Raw genomic sequence first — 27,500 nt, forward strand, 5'->3', positions numbered from 1 at the left:
AAGATATCAGTATCATTGTAATCAGTTAGTATCAGTTGGAAGTAAGATATCAGTATCATATCAGTTTGGTGAAGTAAGATATCAGTATCATATCAGTTTGGTGAAGTAAGATATCAGTATCCTATCAGTTTGGTGAAGTAAGATATCAGTATCATATCAGTTTGGTGAAGTAAGATATCAGTATCATATCAGTTTGGTGAAGTAAGATATCAGTATCATATCAGTTTGGTGAAGTAAGATATCAGTATCATATCAGTTTGGTGAAGTAAGATATCAGTATCATATCAGTTTGGTGAAGTAAGATATCAGTATCATATCAGTTTGGTGAAGTAAGATATCAGTATCATATCAGTTTGGTGAAGTAAGATATCAGTATCATATCAGTTTGGTGAAGTAAGATATCAGTATCATATCAGTTTAGTGAAGTAAGATATCAGTATCATATCAGTTTGGTGAAGTAAGATATCAGTATCATATCAGTTTAGTGAAGTAAGATATCAGTATCATATCAGTTTGGTGAAGTAAGATATCAGTATCATATCAGTTTGGTGAAGTAAGATATCAGTATCATATCAGTTTAGTGAAGTAAGATATCAGTATCATATCAGTTTGGTGAAGTAAGATATCAGTATCATATCAGTTTGGTGAAGTAAGATATCAGTATCATATCAGTCTTCCTGTAAAAAATATCATGTACACGAGTTACCAATTTATGGTCATTTCATTGATAACTGGACAGAGGAGACTGGCTGTCTTATTGTGGAAGGTAAGAGAAATCTTCAGTGATCGTAATCACATGGTTACCAAATGGCGTCTTAGCTTCGTCTCTTCGATGTATAACAACTGACTGTTATATTTCTCGCTTGTGTCTCCCCTGATGATGTGATTATTATACGAAAGTGCACTTGGGAACTTATCGTGTTTCATTTTCCCCGTGGACTCATAGGAATATATATATATATATATATATATATATATATATATATATATATATATATATATATATATATATACATACATATCACAGAAAACATCTTTTGATAACATCATCAACCTATTTGACTCATGATCTTGCGTCAAAGATACACACATACTGAAGTGGTCGAACGATATCAGTTACCAGGTATCGTCCTTCACTCCCACGGGAAAGCGTTCATTAACATTACATTAGTCAGGTGCAGGAGGAGGAGGAGGAGGAGGAGGAAGGTTACTGAATGTTAATCATCATTTCCCGTGTCAATTTGACGGCTGTTGTGAAGTTCCGGCGGTTGCCAAGTTCTAGGGGACTCTGTTGGCGGTCGTTACACGATATTGAGAGTGTGAAGTTAGGGAGTGTGTGTGTGTGTGTGTGTGTGTGTGTGTGTGTGTGTGTGTGTGAAGTTCCCAGTCTGAAACGACGTTGAAGCTGATGGATGCCTGATTGGACGTCAGCTAGGAGGGAAAGCGCGTCTGGGGGGCAATAGAAAGATATTTATGTTCATGTCATTTTCGCTAAGGGAGGGCGATGGGTCTTCACTTCTTTCACCTGGTTAGGGCTATAGGTCTTTACTTCACTCCTTCTTTCACCTGGTCAGGGCGATAGGTCTTTATTTCACTCCTTCTTTCACCTGGTCAGGGCGACAGGTCTTTACTTCACTCCTTCTTTCACCTGGTCGGGGCGATAGGTCTTTACTTCACTCCTTCTTTCACTTGGTCAGGGCGATAGGTCTTTACTTCACTCCTTCTTTCACTTGGTCAGGGCGATAGGTCTTTACTTCACTCCTTCTTTCACCTGGTCGGGGCGATAGGTCTTTGCTTCACTCCTTCTTTCACCTGGTTAGGGCGATAGGTCTTTATTTCACTCCTTCTTTCACCTGGTCAGGGCGATAGGTCTTCATTTCACTCCTTCTTTCACCTGGTCTGATCCTATGGGATGATGATCCCTCTGAGGTCATTAGCCTTTGTGTTTATTGAGAAGTGTGGCTAATTGTGATATATAACATGGAAATCATTAGCATACGTGATGATACAGAAATTCATCTTTCTATCACACGCACATATACACACACGTATATATTGGAAAGGATCAAATTTTGCGCGTGATCACATGTTTACCAAATGGCGTCCTAGCTTCGTCTCTTCGATGTATATCAATTGACTGTTATATTTCTCTCTTGTGTCTCCCCTGATGATGTGATTATTACACGAAAGTGCACTTGGGAACTTTTCGTGTTTCATTTTCTCCGTGGACTCATAGGGACATCTTGATCACGCGCAAAATTGTGATCCTTTCCAATATATATATATATATATATATATATATATATATATATATATATATATATATATATATATATGTGTGTGTGTGTGTGTGTGTGTGTGTGTGTGTGTGTGTGTGTGTGTGTGTATACATTAGTTCACTACAGAGCAGACCGTGTAAATACTTCATGAAGAATTTTAATTCTCACACAAAAGGATAAAACCTAAATTATGAGATCGTATGCCTTTACCACGGGTCGTGTTTCAGTGTTTTGTCGAAATGTCAGTTCCGCGTGACCTGATGAATTGCCACCGAACCAGCTGTAATTGTTGATCAATTGTTCACGACTGCCAAATGAAAGCATGTATTTCACATTCAACTTTCGTTCGTCATCAATTCAATCATTTTGGTTCGAACGCATATCCACCCCACCTAACCCTACCCTTTGTATGTCTGATTGTCTGTTACTAAATAGGTATATTCTCTTTTACATTTTGCTTTGTGTTACATATCGCTTTTTTTTTTTTTTATTGATTCTCATTTCTGTGTATTAGTATTTGCATGAGCGTGTGCATAACATTTTTAGGTTTTTTGACAACTTTCCTTTTCTATGCATCTGAGCATTAGCTGGGGAAAGGGATGGGTTGGAGGGTTGGGGAAGGGGTTGGGAGTTGGGGAAGGGGTTGGTGGTTGGGGAAAGGAAGGGGGGGGGGGGGGGAGGAAGAAAAAGCTCAGATTTAATTGGAACGAAAGAGTGGAATGAATGATTTCAACAGTGACCTATTTTCAGTGCTCTGTACTTTCTGGTTGAAAGAGGAATGTTCATCGGCGATGGCTTTAGGGATTATCATAGAAAAAATAACAATTGATGATCGGTCTTCACGTTTTGTTATCAAGAAAGGATTTATTTCTTATGGAGTCTTACAGACGAATAAGACACTGATCCCATCTTGCTCACTGGAGTATGGGATAAGTCTGTTGATAACTCTGCCTGACCGCTTCTCCATTGACCCAGAAGCATTGCAAGATGTAGTAAGGCCATGTTACACCAAGCCTCGCTCACTCTACACTAGATCACATCTTAGATGAAGAACATTCACCTACAATGCCTCAAACACTTAGGGTATTACCCAGTTTAACTATTATTCTCGAGGTTCCAATCACAGACGAAAGTCTACGTTAGCGCTGGGCTTAATCCTGCACTTGGCTTTGCTCATATGTCGCCTTGCCACCTTATACCCACTCTGAGTGCCAGCCAACGTGTATGTATGTGCAGCAGAGAAATGGCTGACCCATTACGACTGCTATTCTTTGGACAGTAGGAGTCCCATTGGACGGTAGATCAGGCACAGTGAAATCAGTCACATCATATCAATTAACCTTGCCTCTATCAAATGCCCAGTTTAAGGAGAACCTCAGCTGCTCATACTTAATGGAGGTGACAGGCGGCCAGACGTTGTGTCATCATATATCTGGAAGAGGATTATTGCGGCTTGTGTGAGACTGCATGCATATATGCCACCACCGTGGCTGATACGTATTTGGAGAGGGGGTCAGAAAATCAAGGCGATCCTGTAGGCTACAGGGACGAGAAGTACAGGACATCATATGGGGACAATGGAACCATAGTACCCATTTGTTCTGATTGATTTGAAGACGCTGGAATTTCAAGGAAAGAGTGTGTCTCGTTTTCTTTATGCTAGTGATCTTCGGCTAATCGAATCAGCCAAGACTGAGAGAGCAGTCAACTTTCTATTTCAGCACCACAGCATAGCCATCCAACGAGAGAATTTATGCTGCATAATCAGGTTCACGTCTCTTCTACGCTGATACAGAGGAATTTAACATTTTAAAAGTTGAACTCGTTTCTGATGACGGTTTGATAACCAGTACATTTGGTAAATAAGGCTAATTTAGAAACAAAAATGGGCGGCACGAGAAGATATTCCAGTGATCGAGAAAGTATTCACTAATCATCACTAATTTCTCTATTTTCTTCCCAGAAAACGGGACTTTAGAAGTACTTTAGAGATGGTATGATTGTCTGCTTACATATCAAATCGTTAAGTGTCCCCCTACGCCTCTCTTAACGAAAACGGAAACGAACGAAATCCATCTTATCAACTTTCCTGTCCTTATTTCTATCAACCATTTCTTTCCGTCTGCTGAGTAGTTGCCTCCCTCGCTCTATTCTTCTATTCTACAGGTATCCTTTCGGCCACTGCTCCCAGTGACCCGCACCCACGGCAGGCGATTGGCTGCTGCTTCCAACAGTTTATGTAATGAGACCCGCCATATAAGGGTTGAACATTATGTATTTCACTCTTCCCCCCAAAGAGTGAACTGGAAAACTCGCCCCTTTTTCTCTTTCCCTTTTTTTCCCATAAATACTTCACTTCTTAAAATCAGCTTTACAGTTACGTAAAGACCCCACATTAAGATATTATATATATATCCTTTTCCCCAAATTTCTCGTTCTTATTCTGTCTGAAATGGCCATTTTGGGGGGATTTTTCTTTTTGTCCCCTGTGTACGGTAACGTTATTATATATATTTTTATTATATATATTATATATATTATATATATATATATATATTATTTTTTTTTATACTAGATTTTTATCAAGTAAAAAGGCGTATTATTAAACATTGGAAATTTAAAATATTCATCAAAACCCTCCTCTCTCTCTCTCTCTCTTCTCTTCTCTCTTTTTTCTCTCTCTCTTTTTCTCTCTCTTCTGTCTCTCTTTTCTCTCTCTCTCTTTTCTCTCTTCTCCCCCTCTCTTTTTCTCTCTTCCCCCTAACTCAACGGGGCGTAAGAGTAAAGATTCCTCGGGCAGCGTTGGGGTGAGCGGTTGACAGCGCGGACACCAGCCCCCCGCCCCCGGGGGTGCGGGGGAGTTTGGGGGGCAGGACGCTCGCGTGACTTGTCCCGGGGGGCTCACCCCCAAATTTTTTGGCGGAGGGGGGTGGGCAAAAGGGTGAGTGAGGGTGTGGCAGGGGTGGGTGAGGTTGTAGTAAGGATGAGTGAGGGTGTGTGGCAAGGTGAGTAGTACAGGGGGGGATGTTGGGTTTTTGTGGCAGGGGTGATGAGGGGGGTTTCAGCCGGGGGGGGTGAGGGCGTGACAGGAGTGTGTGAGGTTATAGTAATGGTGCGTGATGGTGGGAAAAGGGTACGTGTGTGTGTTTTGTGTTTGTTGTGGTGTGTGTTTTTGTAGGTAGGGCGAGAGGGTAAGGTAGTGTGGGCGGAGGGTTGTAGGCGGGGGGGGGTGTTGGTTCAGGGAAGGAACGTGAGGAGGTTATATGGTGAAGTCAGAGACGATGTGGCATTTCGCTGGTGGGGTTGGGTGAGTGGTGGGGGAAGATGACATGGTCATACCTATTCTCATAGGGAGAGAAACAATCATAGGCTACAAAATGCCTTTAAAAAGACTTTGATCCTCCATCATAAGTTATAGGAGCAATAAGAAATAGAAATATGGATATAGACTATATATTGTATTTGAAATACTGTAGATTAATTAAAAAACGCCTTATGTGAATTTTTTTTACGAAATCCATTTTAAATAAAATTTTTTTGAAGAAAAATATGAGAAAAAAAGAAAAGTATTTATTTATGATAGATTATTAAAGGGAAAAGTTTTTGGGGCTTGCCATAAAATGTGATTTAACTCATTTCAATGAGAGAGAAATGTACGAAAGTATAAAGTGGATTATATAGAAAAGGTTTACCCGAAAATAAACCCTTCATTAATACACACAACCCACAAAACCACACACACACAAAAAAACAACACCAACTAAATGAATAAAACACATCAACCTGTGCACAGACATCACATAACATCACACTGAGCTCAAGAAAGACTATACCATCTTCATTCTGTCCTCGCGTATGCCTCCCCCAGCCTAGTCCTCCTCACTCACTGACAACTCCAATGAGGGACCAGCTGCAGAAGGTGCTGAAAAAAGGTCATGCAGAATCATACCTGGGTCCATCTTACACCACATACCAAGAGGCACTACTCATCTTGCTGACCCTCTCTCTCTCTCCACCCTCTCCGACCAACACCTTGGCAGTACACGCATTTTAAAACAAACTGCGACCTCCCTAGTCACAGGTTCCTTCCTCCACAGATGACCCCTCCAGTTATTGACCACAATCCATTTGTGGGGAATCAGACCGTCGATCAAACTGTCCTTATTACCATTGTGAACGTCGTACGCATTCCATGAACAAGTGTATTGCTAAACAAGTAAACTCCTTCATTTACTCTGTGTGGAATGTCATCAACTGAATTGCTATAGCTGTTCATTACAAAAGTTAAAACCCAAGCAAAATGTAAAACCTAAGGGTTTATCTGCAAACATCGAATTTTACTGCCCCGAAAATTGATGTACCTCACTCGCGTCCTCATCCAAATCCCCCACTTTCTATTACGATTAGTTAATATTTTCTCATGCCCATCCATTCTGAATGCCCCTATACACCAAAAAAGTGTATTTCAGCCTAATGGCTACCTAAATTCATTAGATATCTATTTATTTATCTATTTATTGATTGATTGATTCATTCATTTAATTTTAATTATTAAAAAAAAAAAATAATAAAAATAAAAAAAAAAAAAAAAAAAAAAACCCGAACCCTTTACCTACGAAAAAATCAGGTTTATACCATAACAAATGTTTGGTAAGCAATTTCCAACAGAATGTATGAGCCAGCATTTGGTAAAATATATAAAATTATAAAAAAATTATGATCAAATAAAAAACACACTGTAAAAGTCAAGTTATACAAACATGTTGGTCAAGCATTATACAACACGACTGTATGAGTCAAGCATTATACAACACGACTGTATGAGTCAAGCAATACACAACATGAACTAGGAAGAAAGAAAGAAAAAGAATTTAAAAAAAATCTAGCACTGGGGGCAGAAAACGCCCCATTGTTTGGGTCGTTTTCCACGGCCACTCACAGGTCACGTTCCTTAGGTAAATGACCTCGTCCGGGCCCTTGCGATCGTTATTGGTGGCCCGGCAGAGGAAAGGTGAGGTGAGGTCACCTCTGGTGGCCTCGACCTCCAGCACGTTGTACGTCTCCCTGCCCGTGTTGGTGTTCGTGTTGTCCACCTCCTTCCCGTTCTGAAGCCACAGGATTTTGGGGTTGGGGCGTACCTGCGAGGGGGGGGGAGTGAGGGAGGGAGGGGGGTGAGTTCTCATCGGGTCGGTCTGGGGTGAGGGGGGGGAAAAAGGGTGAGTAAAACCATGGTCGGTCATGGGGGAAAGGGGGGGGGTGAGTATCAACCCTTTTGGGGTTTGGGGTCATGGGAGTGAGGGAGGGGGAAACGGGTGAAGTATCATCACTCATGGGTCGGTCATGGGAGTGAGGGGGGGAAAACGGGTGAGTATTATTTCAGGGGGGGTCGGTAAAGGGATGAGGGGGGGGGGGGAAAAAAACGGTGGGTATTACCTCATGGGGTCGGTCAGGGGAAAGTAAAAATTAGGGGGGAAAGGGGGGGGGGGAAAAAACGGGTGGGGGGGGGTTTATTCATCACTCGGGGTTTGGGGGTCTTTAAGGAGGGGGGGGGAAGGGGAAAGGGTTTGAGTTCATCACCTTTGGTGGGGTCATGGGAAGTGAGGGGGAAACGGGGGAGTATTCCCCTCATGGGTCGGCCCAGGAAATTTTTTGGGGGGGGGAAAAGGGGGGAAGGAAAATCACACCCCGGGGCGGTCATTAAGGAAAGGGTTGGGGGGGAAAAAGAGGGGAGGTATTACTCGGGGGGGTCGGCCCATAGGGGGGGGGGGGAAAGGGGTGAGTTTTTTACTCAGGGTTTGGGGTTTCATGGAAAGTGAGGGAGGGGGGAGGAAACGGGTGAGATAACCCTCAGGGGTCGGCCCAGGGAGTGAGGGAGGGGGGGAAAACGGGTGAGTATTACTCATGGGTCGGTCATGGGAGTGAGGGGGGCCGGGGGGTTTTTAACTCATGGGTGGGGTCATGGGAGTGGGGAGGGGGGGGGAAAAAGGGGTGAGTATTACTCATGGGTGGGTTCTTGGAGGGGAGGGGGGGGGGGAAACGGGGCGAGAAAACCCTGGGGGGTCAGGGATTTAGGGGGGGGGAACCGGGGGGTTTTTAAGGGGTCGGCAGGGGAAAAAAATAAAAAACCCCCCCCAATCCCCCCCCCCCCCCCAATCCCCCCCCCCCCCCCCCCCCCCCCCCCCCCCCCCCCCCCCCCCCCCCATAAAAAAGGGGAGGGGAAACAAGGGTTATTACTCATGGGTGGGTCAGGGGGGAAAAAGGGGAAAAGGGTGATTATTTTCCCCCTTTTCCCCCCCCCCCCCCCTTTTTTTTTTTTTTTTTGGAAGAATTTTAAATTTTAAAAAGGGGGGGGGAAATGGGGGGGATCTCTTCTCTCCCCCTTTTCCACTCCCCCTTCCTTTCTCTCTCTCTCTTCTCTCTTTCTCTCTCTCTCTCTCTCATCCTTTCCTTTCTTCCCCGGGGGGGAAATGGGGGCCCGTATTCTCTCTCTCCCCCTTTTTCCTCTCTCTTTTCTCTCTCTCCCCTTCTCCCCCCACCCCCTCTTTCTCTCTCTCTCTCCTTTTTTTATATTTTTTCTTCTTTCCCCCCCCCCCCCCCCAAAGTTTCCCTTCCCCCCCAAAACCCCCCAAAACAGCTTTCACGGGTGTCCCCCCCTTCACTCACCCCGTCGGTCGTACGCCCGGGAAATTTTTAAAACCCGTTTCCCTATAAATTTTGGGGGGGGGGGGTTTCTGACCAGCACACACCCCCCCGCTCCTTCCTCCTCCTCCCTCACGAACAATACCTCTTTCCCCGACAAAGGTATCTCCATCATGTGGCCTTTCTCACTGACAAAAAGAGGGGGGTGTGGGTGGGTTAATCCTCCCTCTTACCGAAAACCATCTTCCATCATATTACTCTCCTTCCTCATTATCTCTCTTTCTTTTATATGTGTGTGTGTGTGTCTCGGGATGAGTATTTTTCCTTTCTCTTCTCTTTCCCCTATTCTCCCTCTCCCCCTCTCCCCTCTCTCTCTCTCTCTCTTCTCCCCCCTCTCTCCCCTCTCTCTCTCTCTTCCTCTCCCCCCTTCCTTTTTCCCCCGGGGGGCCAAGGGGTCGTACTCTCTCTCTCTCCCCTCTCTTCTCTCTCTCTCTCTCTCTCTCTCCCCTTTTCCCTTTAATCCCCCCGGGGGCCCAGGGGTCGTACTCTCTCTCCCTCTCCCCTTCTATCTCTCTCTCTCCTCTCCTCTCTTTTTCCTCTCCCCCTTCTTTTTTCTCACCAAACTCTCATCTCTTCTCTCCCCTCCCTTTCCCCTTTTTCGTTCTCCCCCGGGCCCCTTTTTAATCTTTCTCTCTCCCTTCTCTCTCTCTCTCCCCCCTTCCTTATCTCCACAGGGGGGCGGGGTTTTGTGGTTTTGGGGGGGGGGGAGGAGCGTATCGCACCCATCTCGTCGGGGGACCACTCACCCCGTACCCCTTGCAAAGGGACGCCCTTGCGGTCACCCAGCTTGACCGGAGAGACGCGCTCGATGCCTCGCCCTTTCGGGGTGGGACGGGAGGGGGGGAAGGACGAGGACAGTTTTTTGGGAGAAAGGGGGAGACGGGAGCCCCGTATGTACGTGTGGTGTTTAAGGTTGGTTTGTGGTGGGGTTTTGTTTGTGTGTGGGGTGTTGTGGGGTGTTGTGTGTGTTTTGTGTGGGGGATTATTTTTTTTAAAATTTTTTAAAGGGAAGAGAAAAATAGAGAAAAAGATAGATAGTTTGGGTAGATAGATAGATAGATAAAAGAAAAGAAGAAGAGAGAGGAAGAGAGAGAGAGAGAGAGAGAGGGAGAAAAGAGAGGGGAAGAGAGAGAAGAGAGAGAGAGAGAGAGAGAGAGAGTTTTACATTCGTGTTGCCTCGTTTACTTAATCTTGTATATGTGCACTCTGTCTGTACTGTTGTGTATGCATGTACACACACACACTCACACACACACACACACACACACACACACACACACACACACACACACACACACACACATACATACACATCTCCTATGCCTCTGTGTGCTTGCGCGCGTGCGAGTATATGCGTGTGTGAGTGTGTGTGTGTGTGTGTGTGTGTGTGTGTGTGTCAACATACTATTCTCACATACGACAACAAATACGTCATATACGACAACCACTACACACAAATAAGACATGCAACAGCTGATAGACTTAAATAAAATGCATAACTCTTTTTCATTTCTTTTTTTTTGAAATTCTAATTGACGCCATATATCTTTTTTTTTCTTTTTTATAGGAAAAGTTGACACCCCAATGGCCTAAAAATTTTAATTAAAGCTCACTGGGAGTGAAGCAGCCATCAGAATTTCAGAGGTTTTTTTTATTAACTATAAAAGAGGGATATTGTTAGGCATTTTTTTAAAAGTCAAGTAGTAAAGCGTCATTGAAATGCTAATAACATCTTGTACATGAAAAACAGCTTTGACACCTATACATTACATATATATATATATATATATATATATATATATATTCTTTCTTTTTTCTTTCGTACTATTCGCCATTTCCCGCATTAGCGAGGTAGCGTTATCAACAGAGGACTGGGCCTTAGAGGGAATATCCTCACCTGGCCCCCTTCTCTGTTCCTTCTTTTGGAAAATTAAAAAAAAAACGAGAGGGGAGGATTTCCAGCCACCCGCTCCCTTCCCTTTTAGTCGCCTTCTACGACACGCAGGTAATACGTGGGAAGTATTCTTTCTCCCCTATCCCCAGGGATAATATATATATATATATATATATATATATATATATATATATATATATATATATATATATATATATATATATATATATATATATATCATTCACACACATCCATATTCTTTGGCTTTACATTTAACGTACCGAAACCAGAGTTCCACGTCCACAACCAACCCCCCCTCACACCCCTTCATGGTTCACTTTGATGACTTCAAATGTCATTGTTCAGCCAAGTGACAGCAGCACGTCAGTGCCCATATACAGAACCACATCGACAGATTCATTCTAATCCAACGCACACCTCTAACTTGCCCTGTCAATTCTTTCAGCCCCAGTAGCCATAAGTTTCCATCACTCCATCCTTCCATCTATTTTCCCCGTCTCTCTCTCTCTCTCTCTCTCTCTCTCTCTCTCTCTCTCTCTCTCTCTCTCTCTCTCTCTCTCTCTCTCTCTCTCTCTCTCTCTCTCTGTGTACCCCTGCTTCTGAAGCACGTACTTAATCTAGATGCCCCCGAGCCATATCTCCCCCACACCCCTTGGTCGGCCCACTCAATAAGGCTGTGCTTACCACCCACCACCTCCTTCACTGAGAATGTCCTTTCTCCCACGATCAACCCACCTCACACCACATGTCTCCCTCAGGCTCCTCACATCTTCCTCTTACATGCAATGCCCAAGTCTCGCATCCCTACAACACTATTGGAATAACCAGACCTTCAAATATATTCATGTTTAGCCTTACACAAACCTCTCCTTAATGTTAACCAGGACCTTAGCCCCTTTCTTTAACTCACTTTAGCTCCCATGGTTCTATCAGCCACCTCGTCCAATTCGCTAATAACCTGTGGCACTCCTCTTCCATTGGGTAACTTCTCCTTTACTTTCTTGCTTAAACCATCCTTTCTCGTTGGCTAATTGCTAGCAGCGCCTCATTCCCTTACTCGTCGTTCATACTTAAGTCAGACTTCCCCATTTTTTTTTTGCACTGTTTCCCAAACTCTCTCACACCAACTTCTGTAGTTCCACTCTCCAGTTTACCCACAATAGCTATGCCAACTGTCAAGGGCAACTGTTCCACCTTCCATGTCCCTCATCAATACTTAACTGCTAGGCTTCACCTCACACTCTAAGACCTTTGCATCGTCCTTCCATCCCTCCCTCACCATCCCGTCCACGACGAACAGTTTCAACGATGATGGCGACTTCCCACACCGTCCTCGACGTAAACTTAAGTGACACACACACACACACACACACACACACACACACACACACACACACGCGCGTACCGACGACTGTCAGGTTCACCCAGGCTACTCTGGACCTGGTGTTTTGGAAGTCGACTCTGCAGCGGTAGAGTCGTCCGTCGTCGACGGTGGCGTGGGCGAGGAGCAGCGCTGGGGGCGTGCTGTGAGCCTGGTAGAACGCCCTCGACCCGAACACTTGCTGGTCTCCCCACTGGGACCCGCGCAGCCTAGGTCTCTCGTCGTAACTGTGGTGGAAGAAAGGTCAACATAGAGTGCCAATCTGTTGGTCTTCTGTAAGATATCGTTGATCATACAACCTCATTACCCCCTGGTCTCCTCGTAGCACATCATTAAATATGCAACCTCATTAGCCCCTGGTCATCACTTAGATATCGTTGATCATACAACCTCATCACCCCCTGGTCTCCTGTAGCACATCATTAAATATGCATCCTCATTAACCCCTGGTCTTCACTTAGATATCGTTGATCATACAACCTCATCACCCCCTGGTCTCCCGTAGCACATCATTAAATATGCAACCTCATTAACCCCCTGGTCTTCACTTAGATATCGTTGATCATACAACCTCATCACCCTCTGGTTTCCTGTAGAATGTTACTAATCATGTAATCTCATCCACCCCCCCTTTACAGGGGCTTCAGCAGCTTCATCGAGGCTGCTCTCCAATCAGGAGCAGGAGAAGGACAGACTCTTATAGAGCGACAAGTTCCTCGGTGAGACTGTACTCCCGTACGTCAACAGAAGATGGATAACACAAGCCTCGCCAATAAGTGACTTTTTCACTCGCGGTGTAACCACAGGCAGGTGGAGTCTGGTCACACCAGGGGCTCTGCAAACGTAATGTTATGTATTGACTCTATAAGAAAGGATCATAAGTTTTTTTTAAGGGACCTCAAGTAATCAAAAGGTTCATCACCAGGCTGGAAAGAAAAGACATTCAAACCTAAGCAACTGACGTTCATTTGTTACACATCATTAAGAGTGAACGAGCGTGGTCTTTTTTTCCTAAGCTGGATGAAGAGATTAGATTTCTATGGGCAAGAGCGGGAGTGACGTAGTTCCAGCGCTCATTAAGAATTCATCTGTCTTCGCTGACATACGGTAATGTATATGTACCGTACCCTGGATGAGTCTGTGCTACATAGACTCTCTAAGGCTAGAGAGGAAGACGAATGCCATCGTACTGAAAGTGGGAAATACTGTACGTAATAAGAATATATCATACAACGCACGACAGGGGAAATATACACATAGTACATGGTATCTGACACACGATATGGCAAATCCAACACGCGATACAGGATCGTAAGAAGTAATGTTCATTTAAACCACTGAATGTTTTACAGCTTCTATAACGCCATGATAACATTTACGATGTAAATGTCTTCCACATAGAGCTGGCTTAAACTTACATACATAATCTTTGTCATCTACACGTTTAGCTGGGGGGGATAGCTAACATTTATGATTTGTGCTTTTTGAGACGTAATCCAGTCCACTTTGTCTGATTAACAGGTATGATCTTCATGGGCAATACAACTGGAACTTTTTGGAATTGGTTTATCTTTTTGACTTCCAGTAATCGCAAAGGATAGCAAAAATGAATAAATGAATAAAAAGACATAACCCGGAAATGATATTAAAGTGTTTTACCGATATGATATTTGTTGGAAAATATATAAATTTTGACTTAATCCCAGAGCAACCGATGCACTGCCTATCTAGGATTTATTTATTCTTTTTTGTTTTCCATCACCATCAACAGATTTCATGAGACTATCTCATCTCAAACAGCATTTTTCTTATCTTTTCATAGGTTGGTGATGACACTACGGAGGCTGGAAGATACTAGATTGCCCAGAGGTAAGGTACGATATAATTGTTTAATTGATTGCATCTCTGTTCCTTTTCTTAGTGTGTTAAGCTTTTATTTCGTACGTGTGTGTGTGTGTGTGTGTGTGTGTGTGTGTGTGTGTGTGTGTGTGTGTTTGTGCCTAATGGGCAATAAACACTGGACCTTTTCAAAATCGCAGAATATACTCAGATATGATTTCCACCTATGTACTATTCTTTTGAGGACATCAAACTGCTCTGGTCAATTGGTCCCTATTCTCTTCCTTTTTTTGCTCTTTTTGTCTTTCAATTCTATTCCGCCTTTTCCATTCGCTATATTTTGCTAATATACATATATACACACACGTCGGAGCTATTATTTATATTGGAACAGTACACGACACATATAATGAATATCGTGCCATCTGTTTAACGTTGTAAAGTAATGGCCTGGACATTATCGTGTTGGTGTCATTACCAATAGCTCCCTCACCATAACTTTCTCATCATCCCCTGTACGAGCGGAGCATTTAAAATTAATCTTTTATCCAATTAATCTGATAATTACTAATGTATCAATTAACTCATTCGTTATATGGGTATTTCCTTTTCTCTCTCTCTCTCTCTCTCTCTCTCTCTCTCTCTCTCTCTCTCTCTCTCTCTCTCTCTCTCTCTCTCTCACACACACACACACACTCGCTAACCCTATGAACGTTTATGTGTCAGCGTCTACTCAATGTGATGCTGGGCAAGCCACTCGAGGCTGCTGTTGGGAGAACATGTATATTCCTTAAGTCTTTGATGAGATGTGTGGGATTGGCTTGGGGTAGGAGAGTGATGGTAAACACGTACGTCAGCCAGGGGGAGTGTAAACAAACACGTGTCAAGAGTAAGGAGAGAGGAAGCAAATGTAAACACTGAGGGAGGGAGGAAGGAGGAGGCGAATGGCACTGGTGGTGGAGAGGGGACACAGAGAGAGGGGAGGGAGGAAATGGTGTCAGCAATGGTGGTGGAGAAGGAGAGGAGGTAGATGGGCGTCAGCAAAGGGGAGAGGGAGGGAGTAAATGGTGTCAGGAGAGCAGGGAAAGTAGACAGATGGATGTCAGCTGGGAGAGAGAGAGAGAGAGAGAGAGAGAGAGAGAGAGAGAGAGAGAGAGAGAGAGAGAGAGAGAGAGAGAGAGAGAGAGAGAGCACCAGCTGTCAGCACGGGAGGGAGGGAACGAGCGATTGTCAGCAGAGAAGGGCAAATGCGAATAACCGAATGTCAGCTAGAGAGGGCAAAGGCGAAGGAACCAAATGTCAGCAAGAAGGGCAAAGGGTAACAGACCAGGATATCCACAGCGGAGGGTGGGAGAGCATGAATGATAATAATAATACCTGTACACTGGCGCCTCCCCGTCCGCGATGTACCATAGCGTGAGGATCGGGGCGTCGTGGTCTGGGGCGCGTACGTTGCACGGTAAGGATGCGTTGAACCCGACCACCACCCGCACGTCCTCGATCTCCTCCCCCTGAACTTCTGTGGGAGGGAAGGGAGGTTGGGAGGGTTATTATCAACAAGATGCTGCGCAACTCCGCCAGGCCATCACATGAGGCGAACGCCATAGCAAGTCTCAAAGATCATTCATTCCGCTCCTCTGGCCTGGTCCTTTAAGACGTCTGTGAGGAGGAGGCGAGAGCAGGTCAAGAAAAGAAAAAATTAAACAAACTCCAACACGTAACTCTCAATCCCAAACCCATGTTCGTCTGCTCTTGTGTGTAATCTCAGACTCTGCGGAAGTAAAGTTTTTAAACTCTCTCTCTCTCTCTCTCTCTCTCTCTCTCTCTCTCTCTCTCTCTCTCTCTCTCTCTCTCTCTCTCTCTCACTCCTATTACCCAGCCACTGGCAGCGCTCCCTGCATCTCCCACAAACTGTGCGGAAAAAGGGACATAGATCTTGTTATCAACTATAAGCTATACAATCTAGTAAACTAACTTTGTAACAGACTTTTCTCACGTCAACCAGCGGGAGGAATGGGAGACAATTTGTAGGAAAAGCCAAGTCCTGGGGATACCCTTGCAATCATTGGATATCTCTTAAGCTGTGTTGTCTGTTCATAACTTGCAATACCATATGCTGTACTCTTGGTTTTGTAATGTCTTAAAGATACGTAATTCGAAACGTCCCGGATGATCAAGACATAAACATGAAAAGCAGCATTCGAAATCTGAGGCATACTGAAAGAATAGTGAGAATTTAGTCATTTCCAAATGTGCATTGGTCTATGAGAGATTATATCTATCTATCTATCTATCTATCTATCTATCTATCTATCTATCTATCTATTTATCTATCTATCTATCTATCTATTTATCTATCTATCTATCTATCTATCTATCTATCTATCTATCTATATATATATATATATATATATATATATATATATATATATATATATATATATGGTAAACATGTTTACCAAATGGCGTCCTAGCTGCGTCTCTTCGATGTATATCAACTGACTGTTATATTCCTCTCTTGTGTCTCCCCTGATGATGTGATTATTACATGAAAGTGCACTTGGGAACTTTTCGTGTTTCATTTTCCCCGTGGACTCATAGGAATATATATATATATATATATATATATATATATATATATATATATATATATATATATATATATATATATATATATATATATATATATATATGTATATATATATATATATATATATATATATATATATATATATATATATATATATATATATACATATATATATATATATATATATATATTTTTTTTTTCTTTCTTTCATACCATTCGCCATTTCCCGCATTAGCGAGGTAGCGTTAAGAACAGAGGACTGGGCCTTTGAGGGAATATCCTCACCTGGCCCCCTTCTCTGTTCCTTCTTTTGGAAAATAAAAAAAAAATAAGAGGGGAGGATTTCCAGCCCCCCGCTCCCTTCCCTTTTAGTCGCCTTCTACGACACGCAGGGAATACGTGGGAAGTATTTTTTCTCCCCTATCCCCAGGGATGGGATAATATATATATATATATATATATATATATATATATATATATATATATATATATATATATATATATATATATATATGTATGTATGTATATATATATATAGTTTGTTGAAGTTGGTTGAGCGCACCTAACAAGTTGTATGGTAAGATAGAGAGCGAGTGAGTAAAGATATCATACAGAGCATCTGACTGGTAGAGGAAGTGTGGATCAGGTGTTTGCTCTGAAGAACGTGTATACGAAATACTTAGAGAAACGGATGGATTTGTATGTCGTCTTTATGGATCATGAGAAAGCATATGATAGGGTTGATAGAGATGCCCTGTAGAAAGCCTTAAGAATTCTTTTCAAGTGAAGGTCGGTAGGCAGCAGGAGTTTGTGATGTCACGATGGTTGTTTAATTTGTTTACGAATGGGGTGGTAGATGAGCTAATGCAAGAGTCTTAGGAAGAGGGGTGAGTATGCAGTCTGTCGGGGACGAGAGGACCTGGAAGTGAGGTAGTTGTTTGCTGATGATGCAGCATTGGTTGCAGATTCGACTGTGAAACTGTAGACGTTGGTGACGAAGCTTGCAAGGGTGTGTGAAAGGAGGAAGTTCAATACAAATGTGAATAAAACGATTTAACAGAGTTGAGGGACAGGTTAGCTGAGAGGTGAGTTTGAATGGAGAATATTGGAGGAAGTGAAGTGTTTCAGATATGTAGAATTGGAGATGGCAACGCATGGAACCATGGAAGTGGAAGTAGATCATAGGTGGAAGGATGGAGTGAAAAAGGTTTTGAGCGATTGGAACCTGGACATACAGGAGGGTGGACGGCATGCGCGGGAAAGGGTGAATTGATACGATATATATATATATATATATATATATATATATATATATATATATATATATATATATATATATATATATATATATATAGATAGATATCATACAAACCTCCAACAGCAGAATCGAACCCCGGACCCCCTTGCAACAGGCAGGAGCGCTACGGCTAGGCTATGAACGCCCTATGAACGGGCGTTCATAGCCTAGCGGTAGCGCTCCTGCCTGTTGCTCAGGGGTCCCGGGTTCGATCCTGCAGTTGGAGGTTTGTATGCTCTATGAAGGTGCGCGTTCCTATGCACTTTGTTCGTGTATATATATATATATATATATATATATATATATATATCTGTGTGTATGAGAGAGAGATTGGAAATGATTTTAGAGTAAAACTAATCAGGTTACAACAATTCCTTTCACATCAAGTATAAATAGTGCAAACTTTTCTCTTTCTGGATACATCAGGTAATGAGCTCTTGTCCCGTAACACGCGTAATCTGTGAGAATAAAACCCAGTAAATATTGGCTAAGTATCTTTCGTTCGTGTCTACAGCGTTTTTAGACCTGGATTCACGAATCGGATGCAGGTTGGATTTTTTGCTTCTCTTAGGATTTTACCGGTTGTTTTATACGCATTTGTTAGCGTCAGATGTTGACTTCATTGGTTGTGCTTAGTGTATTCCGATATCTGAATGTGTGGACATCACTGAGCTTCGAAGCGATTCTAATATTTTGTTGGGGGTTATAAGATTCTGTGATTCCACCTTAGATTTTCCAATGTTGTTGAAGTGGAAGAACAAGACTGATCTACGATGTAAGATGAGATCAGGTAAACCATTCAAAAAGCTTCTTGTTTTGGATGATTCTTTTCGTAGCCACAGTCCTTCTCAGAATCCATATCAATAATTCTACCACTGCTTCAGTGTTACGAGAAGACGTTTGCTTCTCTGGTTACTAACCAACGCTGTTACTCCTCTTCTTGCATTTCACTGAACTCTTTACTAGCAATTCCACGTGACTCTTCACACAGAGAGACCAGGATGTTGTAGCATCTTCCAGTGTTAGGGGGCCGAATTAACGTCTTCTTCATCTCTCTAAACATCTTACGGTCTATGAACTTGATGTTGAGTTTTCTCCCTTCACGATCCTTCTTCTCACATGCTGCTCTGTTGACGAAGTCGGCGTGGTGTTAGCACACCAAATCCCTCTCACAGTGTGACTCCTGTAATCTCTTTAGACCCATCCATCTTTCAGACTTCACAGCTTTCAAGACCGCCGTATCTTGTTTTAGGGCCTTCTGTAGTATTTTGCGGGTCCCTGGCCCTTCCACGACTCTCATATGATTTGAGCATCATCAGCAAACACATTTAGGTACGAATCCACATTGTTTGTGAAATGATCTACAAATTTTGGTGATTGTAGCGAGTCCCTCCACTGATTCTCGAGAGGTTCCCATTTCTTACCCAGGTTGAAAAGGATCATTTGATATATGTTCTCTGTTCTTTCCCCGATAGGGCAGCTGTTGAACCACTGGCGCAGCCTTCCTCTGAATTTAGTTTTAGCCTCCATATCAGCCATCTGTTGGGAACGGTCTTAAAAGCCACTTAACAGTCCAGACATGAACATGTCCACCCTGTCATCCATCCTTTATATCTAGGACGTTGTTTACTCGATCATAAAGATCCAGTAACCTCACCACGCAGGATCATTTCTTTTATTTCTAACCCATGTTGTTTCCTACTCTGGTTGCGTACACTACAGAGTAAAACCTCCAACTGCTCTTTACGCATTGGGGACACTGGCTTATAATAATTTACATGTATGTATGTATGTATGTATGTATGTATGTATGTATGTATGTATGTATGTATGTATGTATGTATGTATGTATGTATGTATGTATGTATACATGTATGTATGTATGTATGTATACATGTATGTATGTATGTATACATGTATGTATGTATGTATGTATGTATGTATGTATGTATACATGTATGTATGTATGTATACATGTATGTATGTATGTATGTATGTATGTATACATGTATGTATGTATGTATACATGTATGTATGTATGTATGTATACATGTATGTATGTATGTATGTATACATGTATGTATGTATGTATGTATACATGTATGTATGTATGTATACATGTATGTATGTATGTATACATGTATGTATGTATGTATACATGTATGTATGTATGTATACATGTATGTATGTATGTATGTATACATGTATGTATGTATGTATGTATGTATGTATACATGTATGTATGTATGTATACATGTATGTATGTATGTATGTATGTATACATGTATGTATGTATGTATGTATGTATGTATACATGTATGTATGTATGTATGTATGTATACATGTATGTATGTATGTATGTATACATGTATGTATGTATGTATGTATGTATGTATACATGTATGTATGTATGTATGTATGTATGTATACATGTATGTATGTATGTATGTATGTATGTATGTATGTATGTATGTATGTATGTATACATGTATGTATGTATGTATGTATGTATGTATGTATGTATGTATGTATGTATACATGTATGTATGTATGTATACATGTATGTATGTATGTATACATGTATGTATGTATGTATACATGTATGTATGTATGTATACATGTATGTATGTATGTATACATGTATGTATGTATGTATGTATGTATACATGTATGTATGTATGTATACATGTATGTATGTATGTATGTATGTATGTATACATGTATGTATGTATGTATACATGTATGTATGTATGTATGTATACATGTATGTATGTATGTATGTATGTATGTATGTATACATGTATGTATGTATGTATGTATACATGTATGTATGTATGTATACATGTATGTATGTATGTATACATGTATGTATGTATGTATACATGTATGTATGTATGTATACATGTATGTATGTATGTATGTATACATGTATGTATGTATGTATGTATACATGTATGTATGTATGTATGTATGTATGTATGTATACATGTATGTATGTATGTATGTATGTATGTATGTATGTATGTATACATGTATGTATGTATGTATGTATACATGTATGTATGTATGTATACATGTATGTATGTATGTATGTATACATGTATGTATGTATGTATACATGTATGTATGTATGTATACATGTATGTATGTATGTATACATGTATGTATGTATGTATGTATACATGTATGTATGTATGTATACATGTATGTATGTATGTATGTATACATGTATGTATGTATGTATACATGTATGTATGTATGTATGTATACATGTATGTATGTATGTATACATGTATGTATGTATGTATGTATGTATGTATACATGTATGTATGTATGTATACATGTATGTATGTATGTATACATGTATGTATGTATGTATACATGTATGTATGTATGTATGTATGTATGTATGTATGTATGTATGTATGTATACATGTATGTATGTATGTATACATGTATGTATGTATGTATACATGTATGTATGTATGTATACATGTATGTATGTATGTATGTATGTATACATGTATGTATGTATGTATACATGTATGTATGTATGTATGTATGTATACATGTATGTATGTATGTATGTATGTATGTATACATGTATGTATGTATGTATACATGTATGTATGTATGTATGTATGTATACATGTATGTATGTATGTATACATGTATGTATGTATGTATACATGTATGTATGTATGTATACATGTATGTATGTATGTATGTATGTATACATGTATGTATGTATGTATACATGTATGTATGTATGTATGTATACATGTATGTATGTATGTATGTATGTATACATGTATGTATGTATGTATACATGTATGTATGTATGTATACATGTATGTATGTATGTATGTATACATGTATGTATGTATGTATGTATGTATACATGTATGTATGTATGTATACATGTATGTATGTATGTATACATGTATGTATGTATGTATGTATGTATACATGTATGTATGTATGTATGTATGTATGTATGTATACATGTATGTATGTATGTATGTATACATGTATGTATGTATGTATACATGTATGTATGTATGTATACATGTATGTATGTATGTATACATGTATGTATGTATGTATGTATACATGTATGTATGTATGTATACATGTATGTATGTATGTATACATGTATGTATGTATGTATACATGTATGTATGTATGTATACATGTATGTATGTATGTATACATGTATGTATGTATGTATGTATACATGTATGTATGTATGTATGTATACATGTATGTATGTATGTATACATGTATGTATGTATGTATACATGTATGTATGTATGTATACATGTATGTATGTATGTATACATGTATGTATGTATGTATGTATGTATGTATGTATGTATACATGTATGTATGTATGTATACATGTATGTATGTATGTATACATGTATGTATGTATGTATACATGTATGTATGTATGTATACATGTATGTATGTATGTATACATGTATGTATGTATGTATACATGTATGTATGTATGTATACATGTATGTATGTATGTATGTATGTATACATGTATGTATGTATGTATGTATGTATACATGTATGTATGTATGTATGTATGTATGTATACATGTATGTATGTATGTATACATGTATGTATGTATGTATACATGTATGTATGTATGTATGTATACATGTATGTATGTATGTATACATGTATGTATGTATGTATGTATGTATGTATACATGTATGTATGTATGTATGTATACATGTATGTATGTATGTATGTATGTATACATGTATGTATGTATGTATGTATGTATGTATGTATACATGTATGTATGTATGTATGTATACATGTATGTATGTATGTATACATGTATGTATGTATGTATGTATGTATACATGTATGTACGTATGTATGAATACATGTATGTATGTATGTATGTATACATGTATGTATGTATGTACTTGGTCTACTTACTGAACGCTGCAGCAGGCCACGCAGAAGGGGAGACTGAGGCAAAATCAACGGAGACATTTATCATTACGCATTAAGTATGGTTTTGCTCCTCATCTCCCCACAGGTGTGTGTGTGTGTGTGTGTGTCCAGGGTTCCACAAGATATCCACAGCCAAACATATTCTTGTATCTTTCTTTCCCCCACTTTAACGGGGTTAGTTTAGCTAGAATAAAAACATTTACCTTAGTTCTGTGTTTCTATTAAGTGGTTTTCATGGGTGATTATTTTGAATCATCGACATTTGATTACAGACTTAGGCACAATAGATGACACTATTGTGTGCAATTAATGCTACGTCGTATGTCACTAATTAACCACTGATAATGACCATCTATTGTTTGAACCTAGTTATCAGCTACCGGAATAATTCAGGTTCACGTAACGGATGGTAAGAGATTCCATGTTCTTCAGTGGTTTTTGAAAATGGCCACGACAATATTCCGATAAAAAAGAATCGTATGGAATGGTCGAGATGTTCTGTAAACATTCACTGAGACAGGGGCTGTGAAAGGTTATTTTGATATTAGCAAAGTACACTGTACCGTATCTGTTATGACTGTTTGATTGGTGGGTTAATTGACTGGGTAGTACAGTCTGTCGTACCTGTGATTACTAGTTACTTGGTGGGTTAATTGACTGGTTAGCACAGTCTATCGTACATGTGATCACAAGTTGGCTGGTAGGTTAGTTGACTGGTGAGCACAGTCTATCGTACCTGTAACCACTAGTTGGCTGGTAGGTTAGTTGACTGGTTAGCATAGTCTATCGTACCTGTAACCACTAGTTGGCTGGTAGGTTAGTTGACTGGTCAGCACAGTCTATCGTACATGTGATTACTAGTTGGCTGGTAGGTTAGTTGACTGGTTAGCACAGTCTATCGTGCATGTAATTACTAGATGGCCGTTCGATTAGTTGATTGGTTATTGAAGTTTTAAGCTTCTCAACTGCCAGGATCATTAGGGCTTACAGCGGTTAAGCTATAACCTACGTTTGAAATAAATCTTGAACACCTTCTTCAGGTGTTGAAGATAATTCTAAGGCCACATACTGCCTCACTGCCTGCCTGGCCCTTCTCATGTACTAAAAGAAGTCTTTCTCAGGGCTGAGGTGGAAGCGTTTTATATCGAGCGTTCTTTTTAAACACGTGAAAATATTATATGTGTCAGTATCTGAGTTTTAAACACATGTGAAAACATTATATGTGTCAGTGTCTGAGTTTTAAAAACATGTGAAAACATTTTATGTGTCAGTATCTGAGTTTTAAACACATGTGAAAACAATTCATGTGCCAGTATCTGAACTTTCTAGACCTAAAAAAAACAATCAAATCCCACTTACATTTGTTCAGAACACAAGCACGGTTCTAACACAGCGCGAAGAAACGCTTCGGCGTTCAAAAAGAAGATTTAGTATTTCACTCTCCTCTAAATGAGGGCAGAGAATGTGGGCATTTGTCAAAACCAGAACAGATGTCAGAGGAGAGTCTTATTCGACCAGAGGCAACCTCACAGTGCCTCTCTGTCGTACGTCCCATACTTCAGTATCGAAAAGCTCGTGAGGTGAGGTTATCTGATCCAGTACAAGATGTGCAGGGGCGTCTGAAAGTGCCTGATATGCACTAACATGTACCAGTGATATTTCTAGATCGCTTCTTTCCCCCTCCCCATGTCTGGCATACGTGTCTGCGGTGGTTGAGGTAAAGCAGTCGACACTGAGCCAGAGAAAATATGAGCGCGCGCGAGAGAGAGAGAGAGAGAGAGAGAGAGAGAGAAGGGAGCCGAAGACCGTCGACAACACACACACACACACAGTGGCTGACGGCTGCCGGAGGCGTAAATCACTGCATTATTCCCCAAGACCAGACCCACATCGTGTTACCCACAGGACGTATAGAGTCGGAAGGGTCGTTTCAGGGTCATTTGCAAGTTGGCTGGGTCACGGGCGGAGGGGGGTGAAATAGCCGCTGGGGAAAAGGGGCGGGTTTACTGTCATGGTGGAAACAAACAAGAAAGGAGATGCGCTATTGGGGGATACAGCCATTCCACATTAATTACGGGCATTAGACATTGCTTTATGACAGTTATGAGTCGTTAACTCATTAAGCCGACGAAGATACGACGAGTAGAAACTGACTAGAAAGAAAAAAAAGAAAACGGAAAGGAATTCCGAGGGAAGGGAGATGTATGTATATATAGCCAATCGGAGTGAGGGTTAGGAGGGAGGGTGAGTGGTGGAGGGAGGAGGTTAAGAGCTGGGCTTTGGCAGTTCGAGAACAGACGAACCGCAGACTCGACGGCTTCTGAGCCATATAACCAACACTGTGATACTCCATTCCCTTCTCCTCTTTTTTATTTCTTTTTTCCACGCCAAGTACGTAGAAATGTATTACCCGAGCGAAATGAAAGCAGTTTTACACAGAATTTTGTCCGTCGTAAGGGAGAGGAGTGACTCCATCTACCTCCCGTTGCAGAAATGGGAGGTGGGGGAAAAATAGATTAAACGGACGATTTCTTAGGTTTCGACTCCTGTTACGAGACCCAGGAGGTTCGTAGTGTCGAAGCCCTGCACCTGGAGAGGTGAGCCCCAGCGGGAGTTCACCTCGCTGTGAATGGGTACCTAACCCAGGTGAACTGGGAATTAAAAGGAGCTGGATGGAGTATCAGAATCGTTACTCCCTCTTGTGTGTGTGTGTGTGTGTGTGTGTGTGTGTGTGTGGGGCATCGCTTAAGGCAATGGGTTGCTGTAACCACTCCATCTCCACACTGGACTTAAAACTATAAGTTCGAGAACTCGAGAAAGGAAAGAAGCAAGAAACAACTTGCCATCAAGAAAGTATAGTTGAATTCTTAAGTACGACGGTACGATCCTCCTCCTCCTTTAGCACGACAGGGTGATGCATGTGTACGAAGATACGAACCCTTGTGGATCCACTACATTTCATAAAGGTGATATGTGTCCACATATCATATTGCCAACCTAAGTCACCCATTGTTAAACATAGGACTGGTATCTACTGACGAGGAAGATATAGAGTTGAGTGGCTGAATGGAAGGTGGTGTATCACTGAGAGAGTGGATGACCTAATGGTTAGGTGTACATGTTTGTGAAGAATGGTAGCAAGTGATCTGAGGGACATTGATGGATTACATCTCTAGGAGTAATGGATTACGTAGTGGATGATGGTGGGTGATGCCATGATGTGATTAGTGATGTGTGGATGACTGGTGTGGTAGATAGTCACACATCTAGCGAAGGGTGATCGTGCAGCTGATGAGAGACATCATGATGGATGACTTGATGGGTGAAGGGCCGAAAAGAAGGGTCGTGATGGATGACTGAATCAACTTGGTAGATCTGGTCGAGTTCAATGAGATGGATAACGGTGGATGACTTGAGAGTGTGTAACGGCGGGGAGAGAGAGAGAGAGAAGAGAGAGAGAGAGAGAGAGAGAGAGAGAGAGAGAGAGAGAGAGAGAGAGAGAGAGAGAGAGAGAGAGAGAGAGAGAGAGCCATTACGTGAATACGGTTCATCACGAAGCAAACAGTGTATAACAATTCATCTAACGAACCTCATTCACAATCACTTACCACTATCTGCCTTATCTGTGTTTCTCCTCCACACACACACACACCCTTCCAGACCAACACCTTCTAGTTATCTGTCTTCGACATCCATGTTCTTTCCCCCCTCCGTGTCAGACCCATCTCCGTGTTTCCTCTTCATTTCCAGCCACAGCCATTAAGCCTTCATCCATTTCCCCTCCATGTCCAACCACCCGTGTCTTCTCCCCATATCTCCTGTCCTCACCGTCTGACCCACGGGGGGGTGGTGGATGCGCACTTCCAGTCGTAAATCGCGCTGAATTGCCTCATTTTCTACAAACGATCGTGTGAGGTTTGTCCATCCTGGCGCTCCATCTGTCTGGATACCCCGGGTCGGTGTGCCTCAGGGTGGAGTAGTAGATGTACAGTGAGAGAGAGAGAGAAAGAGAGAGAGAGAGAGAAGAGGCTGCTTAGACACACACACACACACACACACACACACACACACACACACATCAAGTAATATGTCTAAAAGGTCTACTTTTCACAGCTGGGAGTGACTAGAGTTCGCCAGTCTAAGCACTATGCAAGCAATCTTATGTGCAAGATGATTTAATCACTTGTGTATCCATCACATAGAAACATACGTATGATTGGAATACTTTTTCTGAAATTGAATCTCTGTTGTTTTAGAGAACCAGATGCTCTTAATTGATATTATTATTTTTTTTTCCAACGTGATAATGATTGGACTAACATATGTTATATACGTATTTATGATTCCATTAATTTGCCGGTTAGGGAAAAGGGATGAACGGGCTGTAATTACGCTGAATTTTCGGGACGTCTGATAAAAGGAAAATATTTGAGTCGTAATTACTTCCGCGTTACGTTACGTCATGAGGGTTGTTATCAATTAAACCTGAACCTTGGTGTACGTTCTATTTTCGGATG

The 27,500-nt window shown here is 41.2% G+C and overlaps 1 protein-coding gene across 1 annotated transcript in view; it reads right to left on the reverse strand.

The window, feature by feature from the left end:
* Positions 1-27,500, reverse strand: part of LOC139754411 (uncharacterized) — a 132,081-nt gene that overhangs the window by 30,042 nt on the left and 74,539 nt on the right. The window contains exons 2-4 of the mRNA XM_071671690.1: positions 15,491-15,632; positions 12,135-12,501; positions 7,219-7,417 (exon numbers count right to left, since the gene is read on the reverse strand). Coding sequence (XP_071527791.1) covers positions 7,219-7,417; positions 12,135-12,501; positions 15,491-15,632 — 708 coding nt within the window. The remainder of the gene's footprint in view (positions 1-7,218; positions 7,418-12,134; positions 12,502-15,490; positions 15,633-27,500) is intronic.

This window comes from Panulirus ornatus, chromosome 17, assembly GCF_036320965.1.
Source record: "Panulirus ornatus isolate Po-2019 chromosome 17, ASM3632096v1, whole genome shotgun sequence".
NCBI classification, from domain to species: Eukaryota; Metazoa; Arthropoda; class Malacostraca; order Decapoda; family Palinuridae; genus Panulirus; species Panulirus ornatus.